This window comes from Ostrinia furnacalis, unplaced genomic scaffold, assembly GCF_004193835.3.
Source record: "Ostrinia furnacalis isolate ACB-3 unplaced genomic scaffold, ASM419383v2 OfSCF5588, whole genome shotgun sequence".
Classification (NCBI taxonomy): Eukaryota; Metazoa; Arthropoda; class Insecta; order Lepidoptera; family Crambidae; genus Ostrinia; species Ostrinia furnacalis.
The window spans coordinates 5,842-31,179 of record NW_021135827.1 but is presented as its reverse complement, the minus strand read 5'-3'; the positions used below and the strand labels follow the sequence as shown (position 1 = coordinate 31,179).

General features: G+C 35.8%; 2 protein-coding genes across 4 annotated transcripts in view; one reads left to right on the top strand and one right to left on the bottom strand.

Annotated features, from left to right (window-relative positions):
* Window positions 1-25,338, bottom strand: part of LOC114361335 (coiled-coil domain-containing protein AGAP005037) — a 67,158-nt gene that overhangs the window by 38,297 nt on the left and 3,523 nt on the right. The gene's annotated exons all lie outside the window — the stretch shown is intronic.
* LOC114361337 (pentraxin-related protein b6) lies at window positions 1,467-25,338 on the top strand. The gene is made up of 9 exons (XM_028316334.1): window positions 1,467-1,506; window positions 13,462-13,595; window positions 14,468-14,715; window positions 17,424-17,544; window positions 23,150-23,243; window positions 23,812-23,908; window positions 24,014-24,640; window positions 24,725-24,903; window positions 24,990-25,338. Exons 2-9 carry the CDS (start codon window positions 13,465-13,467, stop codon window positions 25,161-25,163), a joined length of 1,671 nt encoding a protein of 556 aa, XP_028172135.1. The 5' UTR covers window positions 1,467-1,506; window positions 13,462-13,464; the 3' UTR covers window positions 25,164-25,338.

The following is a 25,338-nucleotide window of genomic DNA, read 5'->3' as shown; positions in this document are numbered from 1 at the left end:
TGACGTCATTTTGAACCACATTTTTTCGTCTCTTGCGTAATGGATATCAAGATGTAGAAGGGTTGAAAGTAGCTTTGCATGTTTCACGTAACACTACATTGTGCGATGAGTCGCCTTCTTCGCCCCTAATTTTGGCTTATCATTATCACAGTCTGCGTTCAGCTCAGCTTTATTAAGTAAGGCTTGAGCTCGGTCACGGAATGACGCATCGTCACCACGCAGCCTTGGGCGTTTATTATTAATGTTTGAAGTTTCATGTTTTAAATTCTTTTAACGCACTAAAGACTACATAAGAAAGCTACACGCAATGAATGACAAAGGTAGCAGTGTCTTGTTGGTTTTTAAGTATAAGTAATACTGGGCACTTTATAAAATTGTTCTTAGCATTTTACCAAGACGGCAATGACATTACAGTATAAAGAGTTTTATTAAGTGCTTCTTGGTGTCGCTGTTTACTAAAATGACGTCGTTTATGCTCTTTACATTTCCAATGTTAAAACTGAAAGCCTCTTAAACTTATGATATTTAGGATAAACATATTTCATTAATAATTTATACAAAGAGATTCTTTGATACACGGCTAAGTTACTTATCTCCGAAAATAATTCAAAGAAGAGTCACTTTGAATAAAATTTACCTATTCTCGACGGATTACATGGGATTAATTCTCAGAATATAGACACGATAGCCGAACGGTGAAGGGGTTGGACTGGCCGACTTGAGATCCGAGGAACGCAGGTTCGAATCCCACCGCGCTCGATATTGTGGCGAGTCCACTTGTAAAACACGCATGTTTACTTAGCTTAGCACAAGGGACTAACGGAACAATCGTTATTTGTGAAAAAATGAATTTTTTTTTTAATTAAATTCAAATAATTCTAAGTATACTACGTTTGGAGCAGGATCCGTCGTGCGTTTGTAAGACCACACACTAACTGTTGGTTATTATCATTTGTATTTCCAAGGCCCTGCAAATGCTGCAAACGGACTACTTAATATCCGGCTCAAGACGTCTTATTTGAAAGAGCCCTTAGGCAGAATCTACCTGTTCAACAACACTTGATTTTGTAATACGTAGAACCAACTACGGACTCTATCGGACCACCGATAGAGCTATGTCCGACGCGTATGACAACTAATTAATTATAATATAAGCCTATCAACAGGACATGCTTGTACGATATTTAAATAGAACCAAATGTTTCCTAAAAATGTCAAATTACGCATGTTTGTTATCTCACAGTTTGATCTGACGTATGTCCCTGACCTAACTTTCACTGTCATCGAATCTGAGCTGGACATGAAAACGAAAGTAATTTGGTTCACGGCTCCACTGTGTGTATCGTAAGTGTGGAGGTAAAGAATGTGTATCATTCTTGTTTGTGGACACGTCAGTTTGGTGGTAGGATGGGAGGGTCGCGAGTGGGGTGCCGCCTGAGCGCAGCCCGCTGTGCGCCAGCGCAGTCTGTGTCTGTGCGCGCGCCGTCTGAAGACGCTTCTTACATAGTAAGTGTTGTGAACATGTGCTAAGTATAGTTGTGCTTGCTGCATGTTAAACGTACGCATCGCGATTTCAATTTGGCTTGGCGAATTGTAAATAAGTGTCAAAGCAATAGTGGTAGATATATAAAACAATTAGTAGGATTAACAATAGTTACATAGGAAGAAATATTTCTCATTAATTGAAGAAAAGCAGTTCAACAAACAAAAGTGCTTATTTTAAATTCTTCTATTCATACCGTACGTATTATGAATCAACTCAAAAATAAACGCTAACACTTTTTGTTGCGGCTGATCTTTTTTTTTGCACTGAACCGATTTACAATTCACGCTATTTTAGTAACAAAACGCCAAGCACAAAGCTCCCGATCACATCCTGGACCAAACAATGAATTGACATTTCAGTTACAGTTCGCGTCGGAAAAAAATCCGCGCAAACAGAAATAACAGCGGAAAACATAAAATAAACCTAGAAAAAGTATCTCGCAACTCAAACGAAAGTGAGTTCAACATTTAATTGAATCTGATATCAACGAAACCGGCTTTGAACGAGTTAAGCATTCATCAAGAGCCGCCAGGAAAAAATGTAAATGCTTTAAGTCCTTTTGAATTCATTATCAAGATTGCAGAATAAAATCAGATTATCTTTGATTCACGGTTAATACTTTTATTACATCTTCTCGCAAGTATTTTAAACAAAACTAGTCTTTGATCTAATAATCGGCTAAAGTTTTTTAGAGAATATCTTAAAAGGCTCTAGTAGTAAGTATTGGTTATAACACGTACAAAGGTCAAATAAAAAATTGTTTGATGATGACATGATCATAATTTTTCGGTTTCATGTTATTGATTAAGTAAACATAAAAGAGCGAAAAGCATTTTGCGCACATTATGAAATAAGTACTCGCAGTTAATCAGATTATTAATTAATACAACACTTTGCGTCAAGAAGAATGTAGGCATATTAAACTGTCTACTTTTAATTAATCACAAGTAGGCTTATGCACGCATAGATTTATATTACCTTATAGTTCAATACTAGTTTCGTTGCCTTCGTTTTATTCATAAGTACATAATTTTAAATAAATAAACCGTGTTCACACTTCTTACATAAACACATTGAGTAATTTTGTAATCTAAATGATTTCATTGCATCGCAACACTAGTAGTTTTTAACTGCGATTATCATTGCAAAACATACACGAATATCCGAAATCAATATCACTGCTACACGTTCTGTTTATCTTTTGGGAAAATGTCTTCAATGTTGACAAGTGTCTATGTTTGGAATTTCAAAGTAAACTCATCTAAGTTGTCTTCATTTGATGGAGATTCACATGTGATTGGAATACTTTTTAATTGCATTCATAACATCCTGGACAAAAAGGAGCAACACCCGAGAGTTAATTACTGGCTTTGACACGCGCAAAGGTTGTTTGAACAACTCCGCGAAACTGAAGCGCGTCGAATCGGTTACAGCTCTATTAATTCAAGTTGGCAGAAGACTTCTCAGGCGAAAGCTTTTCAAAAACACATTTCGATAGACGTCTTCGATAGACTAAACAACATTGTGGGTGTCATTTTAGAAAACAATAAACATTAATCCTTAATTGACGTTAAGCTATTAATAGATGTTATTTTATTGGCAAAAATATCACGTATTTCTTTCTTAAAAAGAAACTTGTAAAAGAATAATATAATAATAATGGACGAAAACGATGCGATAATAGCAAGGTTTCAATTTCTCAAAGGTAAATCTCAAGAGACACGTTTACTAGTCTGTATTATTAATAACATCTCGAAAACTGAGCAGAGACAAATTTAGTAACAACAATTTTATTATTTTTGCTTTATATTGTCAATGTGTATCATTCTATTTTTAGTACCAAATAAATATATTTTCTTTCTTTCAAAAGACAATCTACTTATTGATAGACCTTTATTTAGGAATACCATCATCCTAGATGAAAATAAAAAGTAGAATACTTTTGCGTTCTATTTTTAAATAATAAACTCTCAATACTTTTCAACGCTGAACTAATTAGCAATAAAGCTACGAAGTGCACATAATTAACGTTTTCAAGAAACTGATATAGTAGAAGCTATTTTTAAAAAGGCCTTAGAGATGTAGAGACGCAGTTGAGATGCATTAATAACTGTATCAACAGACGTCAGAAGGCTTTTATCATTTGCGCTTTTCGTCTTGTTTGTTTTGGCAAAAATACGTAGCATACATTATTACGAGTGTCGTCACACCTACAGTCCCATTTTCCAGTGTAAGATGTTTCTGGAATTTTCCTTACCTTCCCCAGACACTCCTCATATTTTCTATTTATAAACCTTTATTAAGTATTTATTCAAACTATAAAATCAAAGCTTTGTTTACTATTCAATTACCAACCAAAATTCTAACGAGGCGTCAGTAATTACTAGTTCCAGTGTGACAGTATTTCCGATAGTCCAAAGCTCGAATAGTGAAGCTAATAACTGTACATGTCACCAAGTTGTACATTAAATACTAATTATATTGGATGCCTGTTGGGTCGAAAGGGGACCCTAATGATTATCGGCTCGGATAGCCGTAATTATACCCGGCAGTGCAGGGTAACAGATAGGATGTAGCCAGCGGATAACCGGATGGGCACCTACTGCGATTTGATTTGCGAACAGAGACGGACCGAGCGAATTAGATTAGGCACTCCGAAGCAAACAAGTCTAATGGACTCTGATGTGGATTCTGCAGGTAAAATTTTAAAGCGTGAACTCAGCTCTAAATAAACGGTAGATGGAAATCAAAAGTGAGCAAAGGTGTAAAAACGGTACCTATATGGAAAGTGCGAACGGTTTCATCGTGGCCACCCAGTGCAGCCGGAAGACGAGTCGTTACGTAAGGCGCGCGAGCGCACATAATAATTTCACTTAATCACAGGCGCTCTTGCGCATACTTACCAATAGCGAGAATTGGAACAATAAGAAAATGTTTGTTGTTTCAATTTTAATGAACTAAGAAACATTATATTGCTTGGAAAAGTAATCGTTTGTTTGATTACGATTCTTTTTTTATCTTGATTTTGCATATAAATAGCCTCATTATGAGAATCGTATAGCACTTATTAAAACTACACAAATACCTCTATGTATATTATCTTATACACACTTACAACAAACAATGATCTACAACCTAACAATCAAATGGTATTACAATTTCGATGCATACGATATTAGCTACCGGCGATGCCGAATCACGTAACACGTCTGTCATTGCGTGTTAGTTGAACGGCCGATGGAAAGGCGTCCGCTATCCCAGTAGCCCACATTTCAGTTACTCTACTTAGAGCCAAAGCACACGATGCGTTGCGGCGCCGCAACGCTCGTGTATGCCTCAGATTTTTCTATGTAAGACGACGCAGCGTATCGTGTGCTTTGGCTCATAAGCTATTTACATTTACGTGAACGTCGCGTTTTATTGCCAGTTGCGTGACTTACTGATTACCGTTCATACATTAGCTGTTACATCTAATTTGGTTGACAGCTGCTTGCTCAAGTGTTTTACTACAACACTCCTGTGGGTTCAAATCCTGAGCAGAAATTAATGTAATGAGCATTAATATTCTGAAGTCCGAAGTTATTACCTATATTATATATCATCTTTATAAAATTACATAGTATTATAACAGGTATTATTGAGTAACGATTGTCACACTACCCTCAAATGCATATTATTATCGTAGATATCTATGTATGGCAGACCATCCAATTATTGCATGTCTTCTGAGGGACAACAGTTAGTTTACCGGGAATCAATTAATTGTTCCCGGTTATTAATGCACCTGTGTATTAAGTCCAGTTCCAGGATAATAGTGTCAATTACGTAGGTAGTAATTAAGAGTTAATTAATTATTGTCTTGTCAGCAAATGTCACGATAGAGTCGTATCAGGGATGCATTTTTGATGTTAGATTTGAATAGTAGAGCGACCCGTGTGAAAAAATTCCAGCAGAATACCGTATACTCGTAACTATCTATAAAAGTACAATTCAGTTCCAATAATTTAATGAAACCTTTTTAAGTTCGTAATTCTACTATTAGGTACAGTGTCTAAAGACACTTGATACCTTTTACCGCGTTAATACGAGTAGCTAAATGTTCGTCACAGTCCGTGGTGTCCGTTAATCCTTAATCTGTTAATGGCCGCTGCAGTACCGAAATGTGTTATGCTTTATTTTATCTCTATTACTTCCTATATAATTGTATACAGTAAAATAAATTAAGTGAACAACTAGATATGATTGAATAATACTGTCCGTTTTCATGAAATAATTACGGATATTATAATGCCTCACTTACGTAACTGTTGTTACACAATGACTAAGAGCACCTTTGAAAAAGTAGCTACTCTGTTTATGAAGCACATTTACTTGATATTTCGTTACAAGAAAACATTATTACAAATTCACATAAACCTATCAGGAATCTAATTTAGACGCCACATCGTCGCTCTCAGAACTCCTGTGAAGTTACGGCCTCAAGAATATATTATATGCCCTTTTGCATAGGTAAAGGTGTTTCAAAGTGTTGATTAGTTAGGACATAGTGTCCATTCAATTACAGAGTGGAACGAAGTGTGCAAAACGTAGCAAGGTGCGGACCACGCCCAACGCCCCGGCCATAATCCACATTTGGCCAAAGTTTTGCGACGCCTCTAGTTTGCCCATGCTACGTGAACCACATAATTTCCCAGCTCATAACTTATTACTAGGAGGTACAGCCAGATGCCACTCTCAGAACTCTTGGGGTTACTGAAGCGAACCTTTCCTTATTTCTTATCAATAAACCCATTAGAAGATTGTTTCTTATAAATATTCATATTTCTTACACCAGATTTTAATCCGTATCGAGAAAAAGAACCGCAAATTAGTCTGTTCTCCGACTCTGATTCTTGAAAATTCTCAGGCAAATACAGTTTAGCTGTAACGGAAATACAAATTCTCAGTCACGTCCTATCGTACCCATCACAACAGACTTCGTCTTAACCATTAACGTTTCAGATTTCGTAGGTAAATCAGGAACCCTGTTCACTTCATGATTACACCGGAGCGGTCCTCGGATTACATCGCCGGTACAATACCTTAATGTCCTGTACATACAAGCACAGGATTGGATAAAGCTATTGTATTCGCAGATTTAATCACGCCCGCCAAGTATATTGTCAATGTAATCTATCCCATCAGTCTGGTTAAATTGATCAGATCCGATATAAGTATTTAATTTTAAAATATTCAATATGTATTTTGTAATAAAATATTTATTTATGGCTTGCTAACCATACAATTGGGTATAATATGAGCTGAAAAGCGCAATCGTTTCAGCCGTTTCATCAAATTTTTTCGCCGTAAAATGCTTTGATGAGCTACAGCTATTGTGCAGACACAGAATAATAATAAGTACTACGTACAGAAGTTTTACTTCGCGAAGGTATTTAAAAAAATGAATGCTCAATGTCATTAACAATATGGTGTAATTTAGCCTGTCTCAAGAGTCAAGCACCATTTTGTTGACAAACGTCAGTGATCGGCACTGCGCCGAAGCTATAGGGCTGACTTCGGTAAAATGATGAGACGTGAGGTGCCAAACTGCGGAAAATGGCGGAGGAAATACATGATTTAGCATGAATTATCATGAATAATATTAACTATTTATTTACCTTTCAGTGTCTTAAGGCAACCTAAAAAGTACTGTGTTTTTATTATTGTTTAGGCAGTTAAATACTGCACAGTATTTAGTACACCATTTTCTTTATTTTCTTCCATCATACACAAGAATACTCGTGCGTGAGTCATGTTCGCTCGTATGTGAGGCCTTGTCGAATAGTATCCTGTAGGTGGGCCATCGTGCGTGTTTTGTTTTCAATGTAAACTCGCGGAGATGAACAGACCTGGTGCAGATTACAAACAGCCGCGCGAATTGCGTGCCAAATTCGGCCAAGCGATTCGCGTATGATGAACAGACTGATCAATGAACATTTGTCGAATTCCAATGCGCTGACCGTGTTGAAACTAGGATTGATCATTATCAGTATCATTCATTAACAGTATTAGCTCAAAACTCTCTCATCATAATAGCTGATCATGTACAAAATGGTAATTTAATATCTCTGCTGGATTATTTCCGACCAACGAGTTTATCCATGTAAAGATTCTTCAATAATAAGGAAGTCGATGCCGGTTTTCTGTTATATCTTATGCCATTTTCTAAGTTTAATATGAGCTTACCAAGTGCTAGTCTTTTCCGCATTAGCAATTATGAATATCCAAAACAAATATTTTATTTTAAAATATATTAATCACAATTAATTGAGGACAATTTGCGAAGACAACTAATTGGGAACTCTCTGTATGTGGATTGTACAATTGTACAAGCAATACGCATACGTCGTTTCTTAACGTATACGATGTTAAGAATAAAAGCTGGCATAATAAAAATGTTACCAAATGTGAATTGACTTATTGCTGTAATTGAAAGTAAACAGAGCGTCAATAAAATAATGAATGCACCATGTATTTAAACACCTGCAAAATATAGAGAATCATCTAGAGAACATAATAATTAATACCGTCACATCGTTACATTGTAGCATGTATTTTAATATTTGGTCTTCAGGGAATCGCTATCTAGTCTGCTTCAATAATCTTCAAGTCGTAATACCGATATTGGAGATTGATGATTAAAATAGTTGTATTTCAGATTATTATTTCAAACAATCGACGACATATAATACGAAATCAGTTGTGTACTCAGCTGCCAACTTGATGGGAATATTGAGGTGTTATTTGCATACTTGTGAAGTAGACCTATAGACGTATAAATGAAGTTTTAATTAATTTGCGAAACATTTCTCAAACACCGACGGTTAAGCGGTCTACGTTAAAAAGTTGGGCTCACTTCAGCGTCTGACCGCTCCAGTTCGGTAAATATTCGGGCCGCTGTGATATTTTTGTTTGCTTGATTACTCCCTTCATCCATCGCCGGAATAGGCGAGCGGATTCTGAATCAGGGTATGTTTGAGTAATACACTGGTCAACAAAAAATCAAAATGAAAATGGTGCCGAGATTCTGTTGATAGTTTATTATTAGGTGTGTATTAGTAATAATAAAAATATTTTTCTTTTTTTTTCCTACGTGTAGTTTTGGATCTACCCTCAATTTTAAAATTTAGCTTTAATTGGTACTTTGGTTGCACAGTTTGTAGTGTTCTCGGTACATTTTTATAAATGCATTTATTTTAATATCATGTCTACATTGCCAAAAAGTTGTCTCAATAATCAAAATGTATTTCTGTTACATTGGTGGTGTGTACACAGTTAAAAAGTTCAAAAATTCAGGCAAATTTTATTAAAAGTGCTTATTTTTCTTACTTTAAGTCGGAAATTGTGGTTGCATTTAAGCCGTGGATACCCAAAATTGTTTTTATAATCTTCTGTGAACATTTAAGGCAATGTTACAATGGTCAAAGAAGCCGTAACATGAATTTCAGAGTGGAGAAAGTGAGGAAAGAACAAAAAAAAGTCCTAGTTTGAGCATATTTTTTTTTTTATTTAATTTATTAAGTAATTTTTAACGGTCCATAAATAACAATATTAATCAAAGATACTGATTTCTTAAGTTCGATGGACTATTTGGAACGATTTGCATAGATTTTGTTAATTGAAATTACAATTTTTTTTTTCGGAAATCACTAGTCCAGTAACTACTCTGAAATTGTGAGACATGCCTTAAAGACTCAGGATGTCATAATTTTTATCAAAGAGCACTACCTCCACAGTCATCTTGACCAATTCCCAGAGAATCTTGGGTCACTATAGCATGCTATAGCTAAGAATAGGGAGAGCGATGCTATCAAGACCTAAAAACCATTGAAAGAGAGGTACCAAGGCAGATGGGATCGGTATATGATGGCTGATTACTGCTAGAGGATGTAACGTGATAGTTCCATTACACCTCATTCACAAAAGTCGTGGAAAATAAAGTTTTTAAGCATTTCAAAATATTATAAACGCTGATTTTGGTGAAATTTTGTATTTTTCTATACACGTCAACATCTAGAAAACCACACGTAGGAAATCAACAAATTTGCTACTAAAGCAACCAGCATAAGGTCCTCAATCAAAAAATATATACAGTTCCTTGGCACTAAAACCACTGTTGACCAGTGATATCGATTGGCTTAGATTGGCTTTCGTTTGTACGCGTACCTACAGGATATTCGCCTAGCTTAGGGGCAGAACAATGTGTATGCGCTGTATTCCGTATGGTAAATAGTCGAGTACCCTACTACTAGCATCTCGATGGATTACGTCAGTATACACATGATTCCGTCAGTATAATATCCGCAATAGGCACTCTTGCAACATTCACATCTAGTTCTGAGGCATGGGTACCGCCGTCGACAGGTTTATTACCACGATAGATCCTAAATCCTAAGCTCCCTAACAAAGGAAGTTACGATAAAACACATCAATTAAATAGCAAATAATTTCAAATTACAGGATTAATTATTTGCTTACTACGGAACTGATTTATGGATACAATGTTCCAATAAATTGCGGAGGCCATAATATCCTACCTACACTAACTGTGTTCTAACAAAGATACAAGTTAGCCCACTGATTTATAATATATTATTACTGAAGTTGGTTATAAAACTATTTCCATTGTATCAACATTCTGTGAGAGTATAGATATGTATAAAGTTTTGTGGGCATCACAATACAGGTCTAGAATGTGGGTGACTCCTGTAATTTAGTAGAGCTAGCAATAAGTTGTTTGTTACTAAATATGTAAATACAATTCGTTGTACGAATACGACATGAATATGATAACGTGGAATATAAAAAAAATTTAAATCCAATTATAATTTAATTATATACCTACTTGTAATTGACAATTTGATCAAAAACATCGGACAAAAGCCTACAAGTGTGAGTGATACTTTAAATAGTGGAGTTCGCATGTAGGTACTTAATTTAACAGTCAATGATGACAAATGGGAATACGTTCCTAATATTTAATTAGGCTAGATGACAAAATTTCAATTATTTGTCCGTCAGACAGATAATTAGAAAATATTAGACTTATATTTTTTATTTTCTTTCATAATTAAATAATAACAATGCTACATCGAGATGAAATTGTGCGTTACGTCACGCTTGAGTAGATTTTTTACTCAAAAATGACTCGATTATGAATAAAAATTAAAAAATATGTGTCCAAGTTTTTTTTATTATCTGTCTGACGGACTAAATAGAATTTCGATTTCATTACTCAGTCATCATCCCTATTCATTATGTAGGTATCAATATTTATTCAAAATGAAATTACGCACAGCCATTGAAACGTTCACGATGACACTGTGGAGAGAAAATACAAAGCCGGGGTGGAGTGGTGTTCAGCACTAATCCAACATTGGAAACAATTTTCGAATACCGCCCCTAATTTGGCCTCGGATTGGTTTCGTTCGATGAAGCGGAACGTAAAGCGACCATTACACGAAGCATCAATTCTAATCACGGGAAATAATATAATTATTAACCACCTAAAATATTGCTTTACAATTCAGAAATTATTAGTTACAGACAGGCAAATAAATAAAATTATAATAAAAATAAACTTTTTTAAAAACAAGCTTTTATTCTGAATTTCGAAAGTTTGTATCGCGCATGGAATTTATTCCTCTTTTTCTCTGTTTGCGCTACAAGCTTTCGAAATTCAGAATAAAAGCTTGTTTTTAAAAAAGTTTATTTTTATTATAATTTTATTTTACACTTTTTAGTTATATCTTAATCTCAGGACCCTGGACGTTATCTAACACTAAAGTGCTCGAAAAGACAAATCCAACGAACCCAAACTCGATGAGTTTCCGCCGTTTTGTTTAGGAGTTCCTATGGCCACCTCCCGACTCCATCATCAGACCAGCTCAATGGTACCATAATATTGCATTGTCATCAGACTTACACATGTATGCAAAATTTCAGCTCAATAGGAAACCGGGAAGCGGGTCAATTTTAAGTTGCAAGATTTGACGACAGACACCAGACATGTGAAAGTAATAAAAAGCTTGTAATAACGACGTGTTCATTTGCTTCTAGAATATGCTCGGCATAAATAATATACCAGATATTACTCGTATGTTCATTCCATAATTCTGACCGTTAGGAGATATGAAGCACTCTTATGTAAGTACCTCATTAAGGCAGCTGATGTTAATTCCCTAATAGCAGGCGACATTACTGGGGCACTTGAATAATGTGTATTGTACTTTGTACGTTACAGGCAGGAATCAATTAGCGTGTGAATGAATATAAAAAACATTCAAAAACAAGCAATTTCAATTACTTTAACATGTCATTGTATTGTTTATTCGCAATAATTATACCTGTAGTGACATTGCGCTCTCGTGTAACAATACAGGCTGTCAGATTTTTTGTACACCAAGATCTATTCTCGCCTTATCTATAAATATCCTAATATTCCTAACAGTATTTTTCAATGTTAAATATAGAATCAGTTTCTGATTTGGTTCAATGTCTCAATATTAAGAGAGTAAGAAAATACAAATACCTTAATTGAAAAAATGGAGTTTGCCTTATAAATATAGTACCATAAAAATATCTGTAATATCGCTATTCACAAACGTACGCAAGCAATTCACTGAATAGTAAATGAAGGAGACATCGGGAATTTTCCTATTCATTAAAGGGGATTTCATCGAGTTCTGTAGTACTTTTCCAATTTCTCCTTGACACTCTTAAATGTAAAATCAATTAAAACTTACATCAGTATCAATTAATGTAAGCTCGTTGAGCATTAAGCAAGCATTAAACTAGTGCAGTACCAACCAAAGACAATTATTTACGTTGTTTGTACCTCTAGCAGTTTTGCTAGTACATACCGACGCCTCTTTTCACAGCCGTACTATTATTTTTACAACCGACCGAACTGCCGTGGTAATAAGCGGTCCGACCAGCCACAGGAACCGAGGAGTTTCCTATACACTAACCACTTTTCTCTTCCACGCCTATGTCTGTTAGACGCAATCAACTATACAGTGTGGTATTCAAAATAAATCAACCACTTTCACGTTCGTTTGGAAACGTTGAATCTCTCGCAATACGTCTTCTGGTGTTGCACCATCAAGTTCAATTATAGACAATGTTTACCCTAAAGGAACAGTAGTTAAAACCGACGCATAAAATGCATCAGTATCAAAACCAATACCAAAATTGAGAGAATCGATATACGAATGTCTAGGTATGCCAAATACGCTCGGCATTTGCTTCCAAAATGTTGCGTAAAATTAGAATATACGAGTAGTTTGAACTTTAGCAAACGTTAAAATTGTGTAAAAGTGTATCGAAGTTATTTTACTAACATATACTTGTAACTGTAATAAAAAATCGATAAAACTACTACGAGTACTTAGTTGCGTTATTGATTGGCTATTAAAGTCGGCAAAACTAAGATTCGGTGTTAAAAGTGTTAGTGTGTACTTACAATGGTCGTAACTCAAATCAGATATCGCATCAATACCTCAAGCACAATTAATTATAATGAAATGGAACCATTAGCGATAGATACCAGTATTTCATGTTAACTTTTTGCAATGTTGCAATGAAATGCTTTTAGTTCAATTATTATGTTTTTTACTTCCTGTGAAGTTTCTTGTATTAATTATATAATTGGCAGAATCGGGTTAAATTTCCCTTTTACCCGGTATTCGTGATACAGATTATTTTAAATAAATGAATTTATACTTTCAAATAAAATGCTTTGTTGCTGTTCTGCTGATTGAGCTCTCAATGTAATTAACTGATGTTTTTGCGCTATTGTTTATAGAGGTTTTATGAAAGCTTTTCAATTATATCTGACGTATTAATTAAATGCTTGTATGATTTGTTTGTTGCAGAATATGCGGATACTATTGTTGTGTGCCCTGCTAGGGTTCGCCGTGGGGGAAGACGACTGGCAACCCATCCACCCCGAGTCCAGTGTATCATTCACGTCCTATGTAAAACCAGCTGAGCGCTCTTTAGAACCAAGGTAAATATTGGAACGTGTAGCGACACTACGTGCGATTTTGCACTGAGGCAACACAGCCACAGAGGATATGAACCCACGCCAAATAATGTGTGTTTGCGTTTTCTATTCCACCTGTTAAACTCCCTTCGTCAAAGCACTACAGCTTCAAAGGTTCGTTTGAACGCAAATACACCTCAATATGAATTAAACAGGAATGTAAACAATGAATAGCTAAATTCTCTGAAATCGTGCGGTGACAGTATACCGCAATTTAACGTACCTACGCTAGTTTGAGATATATGACTTCAGACGAAGGGCTTGATTTAAAATAATTGCGTCTCACAATTACATTTGAAGTGGCCCCACAAAGTACTGTAAAATAATGCCTGTCAGGTACCCATTGGCTTAGTTCAGATTCATTTAGACAACATTAATTACGGTCATAAAGTATTGCGATACTGAGAATTTTACGCACAGAGCAATAAATTGTTAAAACATCGTGAGCTCAATAACTCTTACTGGACCCACAGTAAATTCAATAATTATAATAATATTTTATAGCACAGCATGAAATTATTAAAAAGCATTTTTAAATACTTTGCTTTCTTATTATTAATATCATGTCAACTTGATATTGCAAATGGCCGGCACCTGACATGTTGCACTGCCCGAAGATTATTATGTACACTTAGCGATCCTTTGTTCGCACTGATCGATTGCAACGGCGGACATTTAACTTAGGTACTACATATAATAACTGTGTATGCTAAATCTAGTTAACCCTTTTTATTGCAGTGGGCATATAGTTCGAACCATATTCAATTCCAAACCTTCAGGTCTATAAACAATGAAAAATGTCCGTTAAGGGCTTGACCGATTAATATTCATTGCAGTGGCAGTCTCAAGATATTGAACCGACGACCCAGTCCGTATGGCGGCAACAAGTTGTCTCTGATCAACATGGCTCCGCCGTCCCAGGGCTCGGACTCCTGCAGTGTGTACAAGGTGTCCATGAACCAGGAGTTGCATTACCAGTACATGGAGTACGAGAAGAGCCTGCCCGACCTCAAGGAGTTTACTCTGTGCATGTGGACTAAGTTCCATAATCACTCCACAGATCATCCGCTGTTCTCGTATGCAGGTTAGTCGTCATCACAGGTCATTTAGTCTCCACTGCAGGAAAACGGTCCTTTCTCTCTAGGAGCAATTGCCCTATACTCCTCATGCATGAGGTGGCCTGTTCTTAGTGGTCCACGGGAAGAGCAGGTGTCATCATCATCATCATTTCAGCTATAGGACGTCCATTGCTGAACACAGGCCTCCCTCAATGATTTTCACAATGGCCGGTTGGTGGCGGCCTGCATCCAGCGCCTTCCCGCTACCTTTATGAGGTCGTCGGTCCACCTTGTGGTGGACGTCGTACGTGGCCTCCATTCCAGAACCTTGCTGCCCCATCGGCCGTCAGTTCTGCGTACTATATGCCCTGCCCATTGCCACTTCAGCTTGCTAATCCGTTGAGCTATGTCAGCGACCTTAGTTCTTTTACGGATCTCCTCATTTCTGATTCGATCTCGTAAAGAAATACCTAGCAGCAGGTGTGGTCCTGTAATATTCTACTCCGCCTGAACTACACGGCTAAGACTACGTTAATTATTCACGCCCTTAAATGCCTGTCTCAGACGCAGCAATTTCTTTGGAAGTTGTACAGCTAAGTAACCTAAAGTATTACAGCGCTTCCAGTCGAACTCAGACTTATCTGTCAGACGAGCAACTTCCAAGCTTTGCAACTACCGGGCAGGTAAACTTAGTTAACTTTGAGAGTTAAAACAATGAATACTTCGTGGTTTTCACTTAATTATAAATTGTTAGGGAATTTAATACAGACATTTTGGCGAATTTTTGATGAAATCTTTGCGAGAATATAGATAAATATGCATGTTTATATTCTAGTTACTAAATACACGCCACCATGGCCTGATTTAAACAGAATTGTACGAGGGATGATGACTGATACATCGAAATACATCAGTTACTTATTATTTATGAGAACCCGTCATTGTACAGGATAAACGTGTAATGATCATGTAAATGTAATTTATTTACATATTTGTAGTTGCAAGGTTTTCATAATTTTGATTAATATCGCTAAGCTCAGTGCGTTTGCAATTTTGGTAATCTTGAATTATAATTGTATATTGAAAGTGAATCATACTTTGTTTTGAAAGAAAACGTGTTAAGGTTACTGAAATAATTGTTTTAAAACTTCATGCAACCATTCTCGAACCGTACTGGAATATCATGTAGCCAGCTTTTTCTGGTATGGTACTTCGTTATTACTCGCAGTCGGAAAATACGTATCCGACCAATTAACTGATCGTGTTGGGCCGAATTGATGAACTCGAAGCGGATTTTATCCCATTGACGACATTTTTATGGGAAACGCATCTGAAAGATAATAGTGTGAACACACATTCTCGTAAAATAAATTGTTTAGTATGCGGTGTATGAATAGGTCGTGTTGTTTTTAGGATAGGCATTAAAACTTAGCCATAAAACTGATTGTGTGTACAATGTATATTATACATACCACTAAGAGTTACGAAAACTTCAGCAACCATTCAAGCTCTTACTCGGCGAGGTGCCAATCTTGCCCACTAAGTGACACTAATTGTACGAAACTGTTGAACTTTGCGGCTTGATTGTCGTGTTACAAGGCATTATACCTACCTGTGCGCATAGTAAATTAGCTTTCACACACTTAAATGTTTCTTAAGAAAATGAAAATGTTAGTGAATAAATAAATAAGAGATATTATTTTGGTATTGATATTTAATCGAAATTAAATCTCACAGATTTGTACTGTACTCGTATGTAGCGTAGATAATATTGCTAACTCATGTGAGTTCTGAATATCTATACTTAGCACAGAACGATAACTGGCTGAGGTGTTCTTACTGCTCCGTTACCCTACTTATTGACACGCACGACTTACGAAATGAGAGTGAAACACATTCGTGATCGTGATATACTTATTACATAACTGACCTAAAGGACCTAAGTTGGTGACTAGCGTGGTCAGAAAGCCGTACCAATAGCTCGCACAGCGATACAAAAGATGTAAAACGCGTTTAAAGTATTTATAAAGATATAAAAGAGGGCTGAGTCATATGGCAGAGGCGGTTCGTGACTGGGTGGGGACAGAAAGGTGAATTTTCAGGGTAGTAAGAGAACTGCGGCGAGCTGTGCACGACAGAAAGCCATAAAACAGGAAAAACAAATGAACAGGCGCCTGACTATTCGGGCATAGGCGCGGCGTATTTTTCGTAAATACGTAAATAAGTCGTTATGTAGCCCTGTGTGCCTACCATGAGTTTACGTTAGGTGAGCTCGCTAGCGAATACGTCAAAAAATTATATGAAGATTTTATTTCTTGAAAGTAGCCGCTAGGGGCGCTGCACAATATGTCATACATTTAAATGTCATTTTTTTACGCAGTCGCTAGCGAGCACACCTAACGTAAACTCATGGTAGGCACACTGAACAGGATATCGAATTGTTAGGGTAGGCAACATTATTTTAGAAAATTGGACATGTGAACTCATTTATGTTATCAACTAGCAAACTTTTAGACTTTTGATCGTGATAATCTTGAAAAAATCTAACATTTGATTTCACTACTTTTACCCGACTGCGCCAGAAGGAGGGTTATTGTTTTTTTTAAATAGATATAATGTTGATAAAAATACTAGTTTTGATATTTTTTTTTATGGTAAGCAGATTTATCACACCGATTTATAACTTTCAAAAATTTACACGGCCATAAGTAACTTGTTTTTTTTCTTTCCACAGTGAGTGACAACCCTAAAGAGATTTTGGCTTGGATTTCGAACACGAACGAAGCGAGTTACTTCAGCATGGCTGTACACGGACAAACGTTCTTCAGGCTTAACTACCCGTTGAAATTAAACAAGTAAGTGTAATTGTACGGTCGTACCGTAAACAATAAGCTACCACATTTAAAAAGTGACGAGAAAGTGTGATTCTTTACAATGATTAGAATAAGAAAAATGTGTAATTAAATAATGTTTACCAGTGGATTGGAGTGGACTATTAGACTATAATTAATGTACCTAATGTGAACTCATAAGAAGTTGTATGACGTAGGCATCTTATGTGTCTTTTCCAAATCTATACTCTGCTGACTGAGAGACGCATAGAGAGAAATTAATATCTAATGCGATCGTACGAAGTCATAGAGGCACAGCTAGTATACATAATATGTATAGGTAAGTATCGAACAATCAAACAAATGAAGAGTACTCAAAATTATTTAAATAAAAGCTATTTCATAAATGAATAAGAGGATTAAAGTGTTACGGTCAATATTGAAATCAATTTCGAAGCATACAATGGATGCAGGTCTGATATTCCCTTACTTGAATACGAGTACGTTAACATTTTATTTTTATTGGTTTATTTTTCATAACCACATTCATAAATACGCAAAATTTAACAGAGGCTTATAGCAAATACCCTGAAATATATATTTCTATTAACTTGTATGTAACAAGGGAATATAACATTTAACATTGTATTTAGAAATAATAATAATTTACTTGAATTTAAACTAATGTTTCTCGGAATCTCAATTTGTTTGTTTGGTTAGTGTGAATACTCATGAGCACTTATTATACGAAATAATTACAAAAAACATCGTTTTGGTTGAACTGATAGAATTTTAGTTCTCTTTGATTACGGTTTAAGACATTTTTTTTATTTCTCAAAACAAACATTCTAAATCTAAACTCACCCATTCAGCTAGGGTTCATTCAAGCTTTTTTAACCAAACCAAATTACGAATGTAAACAAGAGAATAATTTTTAAATTTCCAGCTCCCTTTCAAGACTTCTAAGAATTGACGTCGTCCGATCTAATCGATCAAACAATTTTAATTACACGTTTACATCGAGCCCGAGTACTTTCCCGGAATAACCAATAAATACTGAAAAGCTCTTTCCAATACAAATATTTTCCTAGCATACGGGGGTTCTTGAGCTTATTCGGTATCATTAGCCTTTGATGCTGAAAAGCGAAGGTAATTCCGAATATCTTAGAAGTATGTGGGTACTTACTTTGTTTGGCTTTTGTAATATCAATGTGAATGATCTCCAGACAAATACATTTTGAAAGTTCGTACCATTGAGTATAAAGTAAGAAGGCAATGTACCTATAAGTATATAAAATTAAACATTTTATTGCCGGAGCGAGTCAAACGAAGCGTGGTATTATTATCTCTTCACAGTTTTATGCAATCGTACGAACTAGTTGCATGCGATTGCAAATTTTAATTTTAGACCAACCAATCTTAATAAGCCACGAGCTTCGAGACCCAGAGGTTTAATATCCAACAAATCATGATTCGTGTAATGCAATCAAACATTACATGCACTAGGAAATGTAACCGCTCTATGTGTTTAGCTGTGCCTATATCAGGGTTCGAAAATATCCGATATTTATTATAAATATCAAAATATCGGATATTTATGATATATATCCGATATATATCAACTTTGATATATATCAATTTTGTATGAAAGCCATAGTATTATTTTATTGTATTATTCATTAATACTATTGCATATGTGTTACATAAACATGTTTTTAATGATTTTAAAACTTAAAATCAGACAAATAAAGCAAAAACATAAAATATCTTTGAAATACGGCAAAATCAACTAAAAAAATAAAAATCTTATGTCAAAAAGTACAAATACAGTAACAAATTTTAAAAGTTGATATATATCATCAAAACCGGCTTGATATATATCGGATATATATCCGATATATATCTTGATATATATCCTCGAACTCTGGCCTATATTGTAACATTCGTGTACGAGTTTTTGCTATGCTGTCACCGATAGCTATCAGCTGAAATTTTAAATTTTGCAAGTGAGATTAAAAACTCATAAAACTCATTTATTTTTGCAAAAAGGCTTTTAAGCACTTAACCCTACCACTGCATCGGGAGTTCAGGACCATAAATGGATTACAGATCGGCAACTTGTAAATTGAAATTAGAGCATATCAGTATTTGAAAGGGTATCGATTAAATTAATTTTTGGTATGTCTTCTTCTACAGGGAATCTAAAGTAACTACAATATTTTAAGACTCAAGTGAAAGTTGAAAACTAAAGTCGAAGAAAACCAATACCTGAATATACAATTTTTATTCTCTTATTCAATAGTTCGTTAGCAAGATGGATACCGTTACCCATCCATCAATTAAAAGCTATTGACATTTTCGCGATTCATCACCCATATTTACGCTTCAAAATGCATTCATTCATCGTGATTCATTGGACCCCATAGGTTAAAATGGAAAAATATATATTATTATTATCTCTTTATTCATTTTCCTTCTTATTTTTAATATTTTTTTTACAATGTAAATTATAAAAAAAAAAACTAAAATACTATTATTATTATTTTTATTTGTGTTGAGCGGCTATTCTAGTTCAATAAAGTCCTAGTATCACTGCGACCGTTATCGATCTATTGTGATCGCCGCTGTTTATATAATAAAAATATATAACAAAATAAACGCAAACTTTTTAAAGATTTATAGTGAATATCCAGGTCTGTAATTAATTAAGCACCTTGCATGTCAAACTTCATTGAGTTGGTGAAATATGTATATGCCCGCAATTTAAACATTTATCAACTTCAACATACGTAATACGTGCTTACCTATGAAATTGCTGCTTTGATTAATAAACAAGTTATTGGATATTAACTGAAGTAGGCATTTCGTAATTTTATAAAAAAAGGATAATAGTAATAATATTTAACTACGAGTATGTCTAATGAAAATATATAAAATCTAAATTATAATTATTATCATACAAATCCCACCAGAATTATAAAATTAATTCGGCTAATTTCTTAGCTAACAGAAACAAAATTGGAACTCGAGCTCGCTGATTACAGCTAAATACATATGTAATTACATGTTTACACAAAATTATGTATTAATGAAGATAATATCAATCAATTAACTTTAACTAAGTAGGTATTTATACATAATCGTTAATGAGTAAAGAATCTCGCGTAGGTCGAATTAATAGCTACTCTACTTAATTCAGTTTATGTAACTTTATACGTCGCTTTAACCGCGCTGGCTGCAGATTGAGGCACATTTTGCGGAAATGATTATGAATGCGGTCACTATGTATAAACTAAGCTTTGTAATATCTAATTGGTAGACCAATTCATCCTAATCATTAAATCATTGATTTAGATGGAGTATCACGAAAATTATATCGGATAAATCCAATCATGATACATGAGGCTATTAAATAGTAAAATGTATGTGGGAAACCAGTGGTTCTTCTATTTATTTATATCGTTCTTTACATTTTAAGACCCACACGAACGTGGTGCGAGCGTCTCGAGAATTCTGGACAAATTGTGCCTGCCATCACGTGTGCGAATAAACTATGAGTCGCGAACATTTTTGTCGCCTATAATTCTATAACTCGGCCACTGGGTTATGACAGTATTTTCAACAACAAAACAGGTCGTCCACACGCCTAGTGTTTTCTTTTTACAACAGAAGATATTCAAGCAAGCAACATATCTTGCTTTTGTATTACGAGAACTGTAACACTAAAGTGTCAAATTACGAGGCAAAGCGCAACGGATCATGCCATTTCGCTTTCTATGGATATGTCTACGCGTAACGTGTTGAGTATAGACTACCTATGTAGTGTAGGCAATTTTAAGAGCAACCTACTCTTCGACTTCCTTAGCATGATAATATTATGAGAAAAAGACTCGACTAGAGAAACTTAAAATCGATGTACTAGGTATGTACTTAAAAAATAAAAATATATTTAAAAATACTTGTCGATTTTGTAATCCTGAACATTATCTAACTCCTAATAGCATTGCTTGATGCCATGCCTGAGCATATGTGGCTTGCTAATAGGCATGCACACCGATTCACGTACATCCCAAATAACCGCATATTCTATTTCTGTCCCGAATATTCAATACCTACATTACGTCTCACGGATTTTCCCTCAGGTACAGATAGACTGTGCATTAATGGGATTTCCAACCTTGTATGCGGGCACATAATGTTTATTTTAAATAAACAATCAATAGGATGGGTGATTTCCTAATATTTATGTATTCAGAAAACAAAGTAATCATCATTTAGATTATGTTTACGCAATAATAGCTACGAAGCCACGCCTTTCGTTTTTACACCGCTTCATTGACTAGAAATGTATTCATAATAGCAAATGCGCACGATTTGCGTAAATCGACGTTTTTGTAAGTGTTGCATTTCATATTGTATCGTTGCCTAACGTTACGCGCGTTGCAAATATAGCGGCACGAAAATGAATTCATACAGTTTCACTCAATCAAATTAGTGACAAAGCGTTAATATTGTTCATGGAACATTGACTAACTGGCCTGTGTCCAGCTAGGTCACCAAAGTTAAATTTGCCGTGACAATTAACTTATGCCTTTTAAGGCTGGGTTGCACCATCTTACTTTTACTTTGACATGCGTCAAAAATCTGTTAAACTCTATACAAAAACGACCGGTTAAACTTCACAGTTACCGTTAAAGTTAGGTGGTGCAACTCAGCCTAAGAAAGATCAATTTGCAATTGTTAATGTAAAATTGGTGTTCAAATAAACACAACTTTTGCTTTTCTATTATAATTTCAAAGTCGATGGGCTTAAATTTGATTAGCGTCCCACAAATGCTCAGAAAGGCAGTGATCAATAAGACATAAGTACATTAACCACCCCAACCGTCCAAGATTTTCAGGCGAATAATGTATCAAAGTGAAGTTCCGTGTAAAACTTCCGTTATTCAATTCAATCAAGGCGATGCATTTATAGATTGACTCTAACAGGAAGAACCGCTAGCTTTGCAGCTTGTGGCATCTTCAGTCTTAGCGAGTTCCTACTCCAGCTGCATTTAAAATACATTATACGTAGCTAAATTAAAGTATCAATCCCCTCAAGTGATTAGCGACGTCACGCTGACGCGGCGCATCTTGCCGTAAAATAGCATGCACGTGAGGGGGTATTGATTGACTGATATTTAATATAAAATATTTATGTAATTTGACAGATCCTTTCACTGTTAATACAGACTAAGTCTGAGTTGCACCATCTAACTTTAACCGTGACTATAACGATAAACGGTGTATTTTGAATGGAGTTTGACAGATTTTTGACGTTTGTTAAAGTCAAAGTAAGATGGTGCAACCCAGCCTTATTTTCTATGGACATAATAAAGCATCTCATTATATTAGGGAACATTATCTTTATATTAGCTAACTAAACACATTAAACTTACAGTACAGGTACTTACATCTTTCACAATGACCGATTTAAATGTTTATTAAGCTCGCTCCCACCCGTCTTTCGTAGAAAACAGATTTAATTAAATTACCTACTGTTTTGTTCCAATTGAGTGTGGCCGTAGATAACAACATGTTCAGAAGGGCTAATCCATTCAAACTTTTAATTGAAAACGAATTCTTTCAGATGGTACCACTCCTGCCAATCGTGGAACGGCAAGACCGGCGAATGGCAGATTTGGGTGAACGCAGAGAGAGTCGGCAGAGGTTTCCATAATAGGGTAAGATGAAGATATTTATATGCAAAGATAAATTTAATTTCACAACTGTTAAGGGGTGGCAATTAGGTAAAATAAAATTGAAAGCAAAGGTCCTTCCGAACATAATTCGAAAAACCTCGCATTGGTTGACGTGTACGCTAAAATAGTCTTGCTGAGCGCCTGACAGTAACTTTACACTATATCTTTGGAATTTGTAGCCCTCGCTCTACCAGGAAATGAAAAAAACATTATCTTATTTTAAATGTAGGCATATATCCAGGAAAGATGGCATTTCATAATAAATTATTCAAAAGTAATTAAATATTGCCAATTAAAATTGTATTTACATTTTCAGTAACAAAGTTATTTGCGTCGCAGAAATGTCATAATTTAATTTCATCCCTTCGATGTATTACCTCATAAGTGTCGAGTATTCATAATTAATAATGTTATATTTATTAAAAGCTACATGACACGGTGACGTTAATTTTACAAGGTATGCTGCAGTCGCTGTTTCACATAAAATAAATACTTCTGTACAGACTTGGACAGGCAAGCCACGTTTGTAATTTATGTTTTTCATTTGCAGCTTGTAGGACATGTAATCAAAGGCGGAGGAGTAGCCGTGACCGGACAGGACCAGTCACAGCTGTTCAACAGAGATCCACCACTGGAGCCAAAACCTAGTAAGTATCGTAACGTTTTATAATCTCTCACCAGATTTTAAAAGGTATATTATTATGAAACTTGTGACTTCTCCCGATATTTACAATCTATACCAAATTTTTCAGGACAACCTGGTTTGATCGGTGAAGTAACCATGCTGCAAATATACCATGTGGCCCTAACCGCTGGAAAAGCACACAAAGACCACAAACATCACCATGCTCACCACTTCAAGCACGACGGCACTCCCATTGAGGCTGCCACCGAACCTGTGACCGAGCCGCCGCCGCCGATGGCAACTCCTCTGGGTAATGGAAACTTCCTCGTGGGTGGCCAGCTGCAAAGACCTCAGAACCTCAACCTTGTTGGACCTCAGCAAATGATCCCTATACAACTACCCAACGGTCTTCAAATTCAACAAGAGTACGTGAACGGTCAATTAGGAAACAGAATAGTGTCCGAGCAACTGGTCAACAGTGTGCAACAGATTCCTGCAGATCAATACAACTCTCTGAACCTTCCACAACAAATACCGGTGCCCGTACAGCAAATGAGACAGCCGCAGACCTTCCCTTCCCGGCCCATAGGACCATCCAAAGGCACTAGTGTCGTGCTATCAGGATCTCTGCTGAACCCTGCTAACGTCCAATACATTGATGACACTGTGTCACATAACTTGTTCAAACGAGACTCCAAGAAAAGAGACAAAAGAGATAACCCCGAAAAGGAGCTTGCCGATGGAACAAAAGCAGGTATGGAAATAACTACGACAAAATATTACCTAGACGTCATCCTTCTTTATATCATCCTAAAATAATTGAATCATTACTTTTCAGGGAAAAAAGACAAACGTGGTTTAGTAGCTCTATCAGATGGTTCAATAGTCGATGAAGCACTTCTAAGCCCGGGTCTGGTGGAAGATCAAGAGGAAGATATTATGTTCCAAGAATCTCTGCTGCATGGTCTTGCCGGAGTCGTAGGAAACCTGCCGGTGCAGAATTTGCAGAAACAAACTGTAAGTGACTAAACTGTAACACGAACTAAAGTCTAAAATTAAAAACTGACGAGGTTAAAAAATTAAAACAAACAATATCATTTCAGGTGGACGAGAGAGAACCAGCTGAAGCCGAAGTAAAGGCAGTTATGCAAGTGTGCAGTGGCTGCGCCCCCGAGCCTTTCAAGAAAGCATTGGTGCTCTCCTGGAGGACTGCACCAAAAAAGTTGTACAGCGGTGCTCACTACTACAAGGGCCTACCCATTTGTAGGGCATTTTAGTTTAGTCTGTGCACGGGTAGTTTTAAAATAGAAAATTATCATGATACATTATCGGGATTATTCCATGGACGATCACAATAACTGACGATACTGGTGAAATTGTAATTTAGTATTTTTTAGAATTTTTCCAAAAGAAAATTTGTTAAGTACAGACATACAAACATAAATAGATACT

What these genes read in the sequence shown, in the direction of transcription:
- LOC114361337 (XM_028316334.1), top strand. Translation starts at nt 13,465, where the DNA reads ATGCGGATACTATTGTTGTGTGCCCTGCTAGGGTTCGCCGTGGGGGAA. An exon ending in TCCGCTGTTCTCGTATGCAG is followed by an intron (nt 14,716 to 17,423) that starts GTTAGTCGTCAT and finishes TTCTTTCCACAG; the next exon opens with TGAGTGACAACCCTAAAGAG. An exon ending in AGAATTTGCAGAAACAAACT is followed by an intron (nt 24,904 to 24,989) that starts GTAAGTGACTAA and finishes ATATCATTTCAG; the next exon opens with GTGGACGAGAGAGAACCAGC.